Raw genomic sequence first — 12,636 nt, 5'->3', positions numbered from 1 at the left:
CACTCCTATGATTGAGCTAAGAAAATTAGGATAATTTATCATGCAATAGATATCCCTTGGTCAAACACCCCTTATGATCCCTAAAGTCTTTTTCTTTTTGTCTATTATCCAACCCAGGTTCACAAGTTCTAAGACTATTTCTCATTAATCACTTTTAATGTACAGTGTTCATAAAATCATTAAAGACATCAATGAAAGTAGGACTTGTGAGAGAAAAAAAAAAAAAAACATTTTTATCTCAGAAACATTTCCCAAGAGGCAGCAATTCAAAATTTCTTTATAACACAGCATTTGTGGAGCAAAGAAAAAGTGCAAGTAACTGGGCTGTGTCCCAATTACAGAAAACTCTCAAGAGACATGGAATGTCCATCATGTGGCAGGGCTTCAGATAAGGGTGGTCTGACAAGTATTCAAAACCACATATTAATGCTAACTGCATTCCTAGGAGCAGAGTCTATTCCAGTATCTCTGCCTAGCATTCATATACCAGGCTAAGACTCTGATCAGAGGCAGTCGTCACTATGAAATGTCTCAGTCACCCTATAAAAGTTGCATTTCTTATTTAGATAAGAGAGGAATTTCTAGGACAAGGATGGACAGAGATGGAAGAATTCACAGTAAAAGATGGCCGGCTCCTTCTAACTCCCAAATGGACTGTTTCAGGACAGCCTGACAGTAGAAGACAGTGTATGACAGTGTACACTCTTGCCTTGCCTAGAAAAGTCTCAGTTCTTAAAGGTAAACAAAGAAAAATCAAAAGCATAAAATGTCTGTTTTCAAAGATCTGTCCATAAAGAAAAACCAATCACCAGCAATATATAAAATAGACATAATTAACAAAAAATATAGTGAACCAATCTAAAATGCTATTTTTATGATAAAGGGACTAAATGCAATTAATCACATTATTTCAAACAGCAATCTAGCTTTCAGATATAAAGGAGAACATGTAATCTTAAAACACATTTTTTCTCACTTCCTAATTACTAAAACCCAAAACATGCGACATGGTTAGGCCAGCGAACCCACAACATTCAGTTCTACAATGTGAATGACAGTTGGACATGCTGCTTCACTGCACTCTCGGCCAGTTCCACCTAAGTCGGAACAAGTCAGCAATCATACAGACTACGGCACCCGAAGGAGAAAGCCCAGGGTGGGGAACAGGATGGAAGGGAGCCCTGGTCTAAGAGCTCTCCAAGGCTGTCCTACCACACTAGCTACTGTGCACAGGGCACCTGTAGGCCCTAAATTAGGACTCCCCCTCCTTGTTATTCATCTGACAATACTACCACAATGGAACCACAAGAGAATTTGATCAAAAGGCTAGCCCTGCCAGCTAGTCTAGCCCAGATGGCAGACTCCAAGTTCAAGGAGAACCCCCGTCTCAAAAAGTAAGGGTGAGAGAGACTGAGGAAGACAGCCAGCATTGACTTCTGGCCTCTACACATATATTCACTTCTAATACCTCATTGTAGGTGCTCACCTCAAGAAGGCCAGCTTTTGTGGTCACCACCAACATATCAGAATTGCCTTCATCTTCCATAGTGAGCAGCTCTTCAACTGGAGAGGCAGCTCGAAACTGGAAAGGAGTACTTGCTCCACGAATTTCACCCTTATGGGTGACGTAACAGAACTGATAAAATTCTCCATCATCATTTGGAAGGTAATATCCTAAGAGGTGGGCAAAAAAATTATTAAACTTGCTATTATAAAATGTTTATTTACTTAACAATACTTTCCATCTCTTCCTCCATACTATTATTCTGAGTATATCTAGAATGAGTCTTTCCTACTCACAAATTTATCAGTCCCAAATACTCTTTCTTCTCAAACATACTCCAAGGTTTTATCTCTTATATATAAGCTTACATACCCACTCCCCCTTTATCTTCTTATCAATTTTTAATGGACGTGTATGGGGGTGTTGTCTGTGAGTATGTCTGTATACCACCTGCATTCATGGTCCCTGCAGAGGTAGGAGGAGGCACCAGATACACAGGGATTGGAGTTACACAGATGGTTGTGAGTTGCAACAAGGGTACTGCAGACTGAATCTGGGTCCTCTGCAAGACCAGCCAGTGTGCTTAACCACTGAGCGAGCCATCTCTCACAGCCCATCCCCCCCTATATCTTAACTATGGCAAAATCAACTCAAAGCTCCAGAGCTAAGTCTGTCCTTCAAAATGAGAAAGAGGCTGTGTGGAGAAGTAAGAGGAGACCCTGTTAAGTCTAAGGACTGGGAGTGGGACTGGGGAATACATGATTTAAGAAATGTTCCCTCCAATGGGACATTCATTGATGTAAAAAAAGAAATATTAACTATAGGAATATGCTACATATGTGAACTGTGTAAAGGAAAAAAAAAAAAGGACGATGAAGTCTACGGGTGCAGCACAAGAAAATAAAGTAAGATTTGCAACTGTAGAGCTCTATTTAGGATATGAATGAAGCCACCTAAGTTCTTTAAGCTGTACAGATAATGCATTTATAACATGACTATGTGAAAAATACTATGTTCGATACTGAGTTTCTTCTTTTTCAATTTGTTACCCTCCCCTTTAAATTTTGCTAGACTGTCCTAATTCAAAATTAATCTTCATCTCTTTAAATATAACACAAAGTTTTTTTTAATCTAAAAAAGCTTTCAATTCTATACTCTACATTACTACTCACAAAGCACATGCCTTTGGGAGTATGGAAGCTAAGGGGTATTGGAAATTGAACCTGGGCCTCACTCAAGCTAAGCAAGTGCTTTACATCCTAAAGCCTTCAAAAAAAAATTCATGTCAAGACATGGTTTCAAACTTATAATCCTTCTGCACTGGCCTCCCATATAGCTGGAAAATACTTCCATGTACCACCATGCCGAGTTTTGTACATGCTTTATATCTGAGATCTCCAAAATACTAAGGACATATATAGATATTCACACCAAGGGGCAAATGCATATTTAAGTGAATATAGAAGATATATGAATGAATCCTATAATCACAATGACTTATACAAAGGAAGAATATAATACCTGAGTACATAAAGATGAATATATTCACGTAGGAACTACCCCAAAATCTAAAATCTATACCTACTAATCTATGTCTTAAAACTTTTAGATTCCTTATTATGAAACCTACTTTATTCACCTGATTTTAACTATTTTAAAAAATAGGTGGCTTTTGCCGGGCGGTGGTGGCACACGCCTGTAATCCCAGCACTCGGGAGGCAGAGGCAGGTGGATCTCTGTGAGTTCGAGGCCAGCCTGGTCTACAGAGCTAGTCCAGGACAGGCTCCAAAGCTACAGAGAGAAACCCTGTCTCGAAAAACCAAAAAAAAAAAAAAAAAAATAGGTGGCTTTTCTTCTTAGAAACAGAATGCAAGGCAAACCAGAAAACTTTTCATGGTACTTAGTGAGCAAAAAGTAGCCCTTAAAATACATTTGAACTTTAAAATTAAATTCATGTATTTCTTTTGTGTGGATGTGTGTGCACTCGTGCATAAGCATGTCAAGGAGAGCACATGGTAGTCAGAGGACCACTTCCAGGAGTCCCTTCTCTCCTTCCGCAATGTGGCTCCCAGGGAGCAAACTCAACCATCAGCCTTCTTTACCTGCTCAGTCATCTTGCTGTCCCTCAAAAACAAATTTGAGCTGGGCGGTGGTGGCTCACGCCTTTAATGCCAGCACTCGGGAGGCAGAGGCAGGTGGATCTCTGTGAGTTCGAGGCCAGCCTGGTCTACAGAGTGAGATCCAGGACAGGCACCAAAACTACAACAGAGAAACTCTGTCTCTAAAGACAACAACAACAACAAAAGGCTATGAAAGAAAAGGGCATATCAGAAGAAAAAAAATATTCTTATATGCTACTTAAAAAAAACTAAAATGATCTGCTTTAAAAATATTTCAAATAAATGTATTCAATCAGTGCTACAATTTAAGACTATTTGTTTAGAAATTAAAGCACAAGCAAGTAAAAAGCAGTCAATCTGTAATGTGACATCAGTGTTCAGTAAAATACACATCAAATTCATACTAAAAACACTACTGAATTAGTCAAGCTTCTTTACTGTTTCTGTGCTTAGCCCCCAGGAAAATGTCTTCAGGTATAGACAAATAACTGGATGTTCTTGCATGTTTGCTACATCACTAATAAATGCATTAGTCACTAGAACAAATCAGTAAGTTAGTTAATTTTTAAAAGAAAAACATTCACAATAAAGATAGCCAGGCAGTGTTGGCACACACCAGACAGGTGGGTCTCTGTGAATTTGAGGCCAGCCTGGTCTAAAGAGTAAGTCCTAAGACAGCCAGGTCTACAGAGAAACCCTGTCTCGGAAAAAAAACAAAAACAGATGAACAGAAATAAATTCACATCTTTAAAGAAAAAACTGAAATGTAACAAAACGAGCTCTAGCACATGTTTAAATTTGATCACCTAAAAAAATTCATATACTGTTTGAATGGTGATTTCAAGTGCAAGCCATAAAATGCTAATGAGTTAAAAAAGCCAGGGGAAGTTCTGTTCACAAAAGACACAAATAATATGATGCTTCTTTAAAACTATCAGAGTTATCATATGACTTAACAATTCAACTCCTGGGCATCCACCCAGAAGAAATGAACATGTGTCCACACAAAGACCTGTGTAACAATATCCACAGGAGTATTGCTCATGGCAGCCTCAAGGCAGAAATATCCCAAATGTTCACCAACTGAGGAGTGAACAAAGTGTGGTATGTCTATACAATTATTATTCTTCCATGAAAAGGACTGGAGATTTCGTGCATGCTACAACACAGATGAACTTCCAAAACATTATGGGAAAGAAAGAAGCAACTCAAAATGCCATGAAATTATATTCATAGAATTACATTCATACAATGTCCAGAGCAGGACTGGGGCTGTAGGTCTGTGGTAGAGCGCTTGCCTAGCATGTATTAGGTCCTGGTTCCATCGCCAGCACTGAAGAATAAAGTCTCAATTAGGCAAATCCACAGAGACAAAAAGCAGATTACTGGTCTCCGGAGCTAGACGTAGGAGGTGCAGGAACAGGGAAAGAATGCTTGTGGCAATGGGGGTAGGGAGATGGAGGGGTGGCTAGGTCCATATACAGGGGCTGGAGAGATGGTTCAGCTGTTAAGAGGACTTGAATGCTCTTCCAGGGGTCCTCAGTTCAATTCCAAGCAACCACATGGTGGCTTACAACCACCTATAATGGGATTTAATTTCCTCTTCTGGTGTGCATGAAGATAGAGCACTCATATACATAAAATACATGAATAAATAAATCTTCAAAAATAACATTTCAGAAATTAAAATGTTGTATAGAATTTTTTTTTTAAGTCTACATATGGAAAAATAAACTACAGACATAAACATGTTTCTGGCTGATGGCAGGTGCAGAGCACTGAACCCAGGGCCTTGTGCATGCTAAGTACAGCATCATTAGGCAACACTCCCAGCTCCTGAGTAACACTTTTGCTAACCCAAGCCTTATCTTGAGTAATACTACAAACGTTGTACTTTGTGGGTAAAGAAAAATGCCTGTGGATGTGTGTCTGAGTTGGTTCTCTTCGTCCACTTTGCTTTTTAGAGGCAGGTCTCAAGTTTCTGACCAATTCGCCTGTATCCACTTCCCATTAAACTGTGAAGTTCTAGGATTACAGGCCCATGCCATGGCATTTTTACCTGGGTTCCAGCCTAGCTGGGCATGGTGGTGTGTGCCTATAAATCCCAGCAGCACTCAGGAGGCTGAGCAGGAGGATCACAAGTCCATGGCCAGCCTTGGCTACATCCAGAACCTGACATTCATTCTTATTTTTTCTCTCCCCTTCTCTGCATATGTATGTATACATGTAATATACAAATATATATGCATGTGTGTGTTAACTATGGTCGTCTGAATGAATATGGCCCCTGTATGCTCACATATATGCATGCTTGGTCTTCAGCTGGTGGAACTGTTTGGGAAGGATTAGGAGACGTGACCTTATTGGAGGAGGTATGTAGCTCAAGAGTTTCTCTCCAGCTCCTGCCAAGTCCCACCAGTCCCGGAGCTCACTTATAAAATAAACACAGACTCTCATATTATTTAAACTGCTCGGCCATTAGCTCAGGCCTACCACTGTCTAGCTCTTACTCTTACACTAAGCCCATTTCTGTTAATCTATATGTTGCCACGTGTTCCGTGGCTTTACCTGTTGCCTCTACATGATGCTCCCTGAACAGCAGCTGCTGTCTCCTCCCCTCTGCCTTCCTCTCTCCTCTGTTAGTCCTGCCTATGCTTCCTGTCTGGCTACTGGCCAATCAGTGTTTTATTTATTAACATATTTGCCATACAGAACATCCCACAGCAGAAGTGCTGTGGATATCACTCTGTATAAATAAAACACTGATTGGCCAATAGACAGACAGGAAGTATAGGCAGGGCTAACAGAGAGGAGAATTGAGGGAACAGGAAGGGAAGGAGAGACTGCCTGCAGCCGCCGCCATGACAAGCAGCATGTAAAGATGCCGGTAAGCCGCGAGCCACGTGGCAAGGTATAGATTTATAGAAATGGGTTAATTTAAGATATAAGAACAGTCAACAAGAAGCCTGCCATGTCCATACAGTTTGTAATAATATAAGCATCTGTGTGTTTATTTTATAAGTGGGCTGTCGGACTGCCGGGGCTTGGCAGGACCTGGAGAGAAAACTCCAGCTACAGAGGTGTGTCACTGGAGGCATGCTTTAAGGTTGCAAAGGTCCTGCCATTCCCAGCCAGCTCACTCTGCCTTGTGGTTGTCTCGATGATGTAAGCTCGCAGCTACTGCTGCAGTGCCAGTGCTCGTCTGCTGTCACGCTATACACCATGATGGTCATGGGCTCTCGCTCTCTCTCTGAAACTAAGCCCCCAGAATAAACTCTTCTGTAAGTTGACTTGGTCACAATGTGTCTTAATACAGCAATAGAAAAAGACAGTGTCATTTTATTCTATCTTTTGAGACATACAGTACATACTCATTATCCATAGTGACCTAAAGTGCGATCATAGCACAATAAAACTGTTTATTCTTACCTAGAGATAAACATTGGCCTAAGGACCCACGATGAAAATCTCTCAGCAACTGCTTCTCAGTGCATCAAATAAAGTCATATTCCTTTTCTCCTAAGGTACTGCTAGTAAACACAATAGTAGACTTGCTAAAGTGATGGATACACATTTCTATAAACAATCCCAAAGGAGCCAGGAAGAGGAAGACAACACCCTCAAAACAAGGGCACATTAGGTTTATGTCCCTCACAGAGGCAAGTGACAAATCAAAAGCTGGAATAAACAAAAGGGTCTTTTGAAAGTATGAATGAGTACTATGGCAACATCAATGTCATCCTTGGCCAATATTTGGTCCTAGACATGCAATCAGTCCTCGACTTTGGTGTGAGGATATGTACTCTGTCCTCTTACTTGTCTGCCTTCCCTTCTTAATGCTTACTCATAAATCTGTAGTGTGGTGGTTTGAAAGAAAATGGCCCCCAAAGGGAGTGGCACTACAGGTGTGGCGTTCTTGGAGATAGTGTCGCTGTGGGGGCAAGCTTTGAGATCTCTTTTTCTCAAGCTTCCCTCAGTGTGGCAGTTACAGTCGGCTTCCTGTTGCTTGCAATATGTAGGTCACTGGGCTATTTCTCCAACACCATGCCTGCCTACATGCCACCATGTTCTACCTTATGATGGACTGAATCTCTGCAAGCCACAACAATTAAATATTTTCTTTATAAGAGTTGCTGTGGGGCTGGAGAGATGGCTCAAAGGTTAAAAGCACTGACTGCTCGTCCAGAGGTCCTGAGTTCAATTCCCAGCAACCACATGGTGGCTCACAACCATCCGTAATGAGATCTGGTGCCCTCTTCTGGCCTGCAGTCACATATGCTGTATACATAATAAATCAATCTCTTAAAAAAAAAAAAGGAGTTGCTGTGGTTATGGTGTCTCTTCACAGCAATAGTAACCCTAACTAAGACATGTATCAAAACTTTTTCTTCAGAAACTCCAAGTATGCCTCATTTAAAAAAGAAAAGCATTCTGAGTAGTTATGAAAACATCATGTGCTCTCAGCCTTAACGCCATCTTCCTTGGGACTCCTGTGCCAGGAGAGCAAAGTGGAGGAAGAATTGAAGGCGCAGGCTGAAGCTAAGAGGGGAAAGATGAGGCAGAGGTCCAAGTAAACCAGCGTGTGCACCAGCAAGGCTGAAGGAGCTGAAGCAAGGGATGCTGAAGCCTGGGACTTTGGTACAAATTGTTGGACTGTGTGTGTGCTACTATCGCTAGAAGTCTTGATGGACCTGGAACATCACCATCGGCTCACAGAGACCACCTGAGAGACTTTGCTTTCATTACAACCAAAAACAGTCCTGCTGGCCCTCTGCCCTAGACCTATGACATTCCAAACTAGTTCTGTTCTCACTTGTGGCCAAGTGTAACTCGTGTACAATAAACCATCTTCCTCTTGTCTCAGCTGAAGACTCAAAAAAAAAGAAAGAAAGAAAGAAAAAAAAAGGAAACATCATGTGCTCTACATTTGGTATTTACATTCATCTGACTTTTATTCAACAAATACAGTCATTTAGATATGCCTGTAACTACAATACAGACAGCTAGCTTGATCAAGTCCTTCAGCTTTTAGTTCTTACCTTGAAATGCTAGTACACAATTGACTGTTGATCCTTCCACATAGTGTTCAGGCATAGGAGACCATAAAAATGTGTAATAATCACGAGCAGTGCTCCATCCAACCTAAAGGAGAAAAATTTAAGAAGAGATTTGAGTAAATATCTTAATATTAGCTAGATACAGCATTTGTATTACAGCCTAAAGTTAAAATATGCATTTAATGTTTACAAATCTTAGTGAACAGATGTGTTCAATTATGATTTATTAAACTGTGACCTAAAGCTGCAATTTACATAAACTGAATGAAGTCTCTACTACATATCCAAATGCAAAGTGCTAACCTAATTTCTCCAAGACAATCTATATACACACATGATCAAATATAAAGTCTTTTGCTTTATTTAAAATATTTACGTAACTATACATTGTAGATTTTTGTCTGAGTATTGTGTTAGCACAGGTACATGTATATGCCTGGAGATGCCAGAGGTCAATTTTGACTGTCTTCCTCAATTGCTTTCCACCTTGTTTTATGAGACAAGGTCTCTCATTGATTCTGGAGCTAATTTGGTTAGACTAGCTGGTCAGCAAACCGGAGAGATCCTTTTGTCTCTGCCTTCCCAATGTAGGGATTGCAGACATGTAGACCCAGCTTTATAATATGGGTGCTGGGAATCCAAATTCAGGTCCTTATGGCAATTTATTGATTAAGCCATCTTCCCAGCCCCCACATTCTATACTTTTAATAACTTATTGTTTTATACCTCATATTTAGGGTTTGTTTGGGGGTTATTGCTGTTGTTTTTCTTTCTTTTTTTTAATGTAGGCACTCTCCTATAACTTAAATCCACTGTCTCTCATCTTTGACAAGTTCTGCCTGAAAGCAATTTGTAAATTTTGGGTGGGGGGAGTATTTACATTCTAAGAGATCATCTACACTTCACCTACTAACAACATACTTTCACCTTGGAGGTATGCAAGAAAAGATGTTCAAAGCACATTGTACACTGGTGAGACATGTCCTTACATAAGCCAGTAACACATGATAAATATACAATAATGAAAATTAAAATAGATGTACTATTTCCAACTTAAATACATACACTATAGATTTCAAACTGTTTTCTAAACAAATTATACTGTGTTAAATACTAAATATTAGAGATAAGTTTAAAGCAAGTACATTTTTAACAACATTACATAAAACTATACATCCAACACAGCCTTAGATTATATATTCTATGATTTTTCTAGACTCTCTTTTGTGTGTGTGTGTGTGTGTGTGTGTGTGTGTGTGTGTGTGTCCATCCCCGATGCACTTGTGCACACATCCCACAAGACAACTTTCTTGCTGGGGACTGAACTGTGGCTTCCTGTCTCAGTGTTCCCTTCTGAGCTATCCTCACCAGCCCCATGTCCTACGATTTTGATTAGCCTCAATTTACTGAGCTGTGTGCCATTAGTGTGAGCTAGTTCAGTCTGAGCTTAAAGTTCAAAGCTCTCAACCACTGATGTTCTCTTCACTCCTTTCCTAGCAAAACAGAGCACCCTCTTCATACCTTCTGAAACTCCACCTTCTTCCTTCCAACACGGGCACTATGAGTATTTAATTCCTGAGAAAACTACTTGATAAAGGACAGAAAAAAAAATCTTTTGTCTACACTGAGAAAAATACAAAATGTATGAAAAAGAAGCTTTTGCCAAATAACAGTATAAGTGAAGTAATATCAAGGAGACTAAACAGCTCATACTCCACTCCGAGGCAACCATCAATTTAACAGTGCAGAAGTACTCCAGGTGAGCTAAAGTTCAAGAATAGCTCCACTGCAAACTAAAAGAACTATTTTCTAGCCGGGCGGTGGTGGCGCATGCCTTTAATCCCAGCACTCGGGAGGCAGAGGCAGGCGGATCTCTGTGAGTTCAAGGCCAGCCTGGTCTCCAAAGCGAATTCCAGGAAAGGCGCAAAGCTACACAGAGAAACCCTGTCTCGAAAAACCAAAAAAAAAGAAAAAGAAAAAGAACTATTTTCTAACAAACGCAAGGGTCTTTCCCCTCAGTAGGCACAGTGAGGGGCCGGGGAAGAGTGGGACATGTATCTAACATTTTGACTTTTGGATGGACTGTGCAGGTTTCTGCCTCACCTAACTTGGCACTAACAAAACCGGGATACTTTGGGTGCCTAGGCACTGTGGAAAAAGGACCATTTAACAGCCTGCTCCAACAGAGAACATGCAGTACCACAGACAGACACAAGAGGGAGGAAGAGAACAAACTCTCCCAACTTGCTTTCTGGTGGGGAAATTGCACAAAAGGGCCACAATGTTAACACACCCCAGTGAAAGATTTAAGAACCTTTGGGCAGGGTATATGGGGAAAGTCTTCCCTGTACAAAACAGGTCTAGGATGGCTCAAAGAGGAGGCTACTTTATGGAATTCACAAAATGAGAAAATTCTTCTGAAGAACAGAAGGTCCAAAGAAAGAAAATGACTCTTAAGAAACGTCATTAAGCTAAAAGGAAATAACCTCAAGAAAGAATTCAATGAATTCTCTGACCAACAATCCAAAATAATCATTTCAATGAAGTTCAATGAACTCTGAGAAAACCACAGATAATCAACTATACAAAAATAATGAAGCATAACAATGAGACAGACAGACAGACACACTCACCTCTGGAGATGGAGAATACAATAACTGAATTGAAAAATTCACAAGAGGGTTAGCACAACTGACTTAAGGAGAATAAAGATTCTGCAAACTTGGCCCAGCATCAACTACAGAGCAAGTCTGTGGCCTCCTACCTGGGATGCATTAAGACCCTGTCTTTTGTTTTGGTTTTTGTTTTGAGTCAGGGTCTCTCTACATAACCCTGGTGGACCTGGTAGCACTTTTTAGACCAGGCTGGCCTAGAATTCAAAGATCTACCTGCTTCTACCTCCCGAGTGCTGAGATTAAAGGTGGGTGCCACCACACCCAGACTAAGATGCTGGAGGGAGGGAGGGAGGGAGGGAGAGGGAGGGAGGAGGGAGGGAGGAAGAAAGGGAGGGGAAGTGGGGGAAGGTGTTCAGGGAGATAGTTCAATGGGTAAAGAGGCTTGCCATCAAGCCTGACAACCCAAGTTCAATCACTGAGATTCACACAGTGGAAGGATAGAACTGACTCCTGAAAACTGTCCTCTAACCTACACCTACACCTACACCTACACACACACACACACACACACACACACACACACACACACACACACACAGGCACTAGCACACATGTACACATAAAATTAACTAAATGTAATTTAAAGTTTTAATATTAATAACTGAGTCAGAGGACTAAAAAGGGGTATGGAAAAGGGGACTGAGTATAAGGAACTTATTAATAAAAAAAACATAAACAGGGTAGTGTGTACATCCAATCCCATTATTCACGAGGCTGAGAAAGGACTGTGAATTCAAGGCCAGCCTGAGCAATAGTACAAGACTCACAAACAAAAAACAAGCAAGAAGAATATATTCACTGGAGAGTTCTAGAAGAAACAGTGAGCCTTTGAGTGTATATGGACAAGTAGCAGATGAAATTTACTAGATATGAAAAAGGAAATGAGCAAAGTAAAGAAATTCAAAATAGTAAAACATGGTGGTCTGTGGTGGTATTGTGTTCCCCAAAATATTGTGCACCCTAATAAACTTATCTGGGGTCAGAGAACAGAACAGCCACAATATTAAACATAGAGGATAGGCAGTGGTAGCACATGCCTTTAATCCTAGCATTCCAGAGGCAGAGATCTACCTGGATCTCTGTGTGTTCAAGGATACAGCCAAGCATGGTGACTCATGCCTTTAATCCCAGCAAGTGATGGCAGAAAACAGAAAGGTATATAAGGCATGAAGACCAGGAACTAGCAGAATTTGGCTGGTTAAGCTTTTAGGTTTTGAGCAGCAGTTCAGCTGAGATTTATTCTGGATGAGGACTCAGAAGCTTCCAGTCTGAGGAAACAG

At 40.7% G+C, this 12,636-nt stretch overlaps 1 protein-coding gene across 5 annotated transcripts in view; it reads right to left on the bottom strand.

The window, feature by feature from the left end:
• Positions 1–12,636, bottom strand: part of Tax1bp1 (Tax1 binding protein 1) — a 64,727-nt gene that overhangs the window by 39,291 nt on the left and 12,800 nt on the right. For all 5 annotated transcript variants that reach the window (XM_028864136.2, XM_037203760.1, XM_037203761.1 and 2 more), the window contains exons 3-4: positions 8,664–8,766; positions 1,487–1,674 (exon numbers count right to left, since the gene is read on the bottom strand). In XM_028864136.2, the coding sequence (XP_028719969.1) occupies positions 1,487–1,674; positions 8,664–8,766 (291 nt within the window). The remainder of the gene's footprint in view (positions 1–1,486; positions 1,675–8,663; positions 8,767–12,636) is intronic.

The sequence above is a fragment of the Peromyscus leucopus genome, chromosome 3 (assembly GCF_004664715.2).
Source record: "Peromyscus leucopus breed LL Stock chromosome 3, UCI_PerLeu_2.1, whole genome shotgun sequence".
Taxonomy (NCBI): domain Eukaryota; kingdom Metazoa; phylum Chordata; class Mammalia; order Rodentia; family Cricetidae; genus Peromyscus; species Peromyscus leucopus.
The sequence above is the reverse complement of the archived record's forward strand: the minus strand, read 5'-3'. Positions and strand labels throughout refer to the sequence as shown.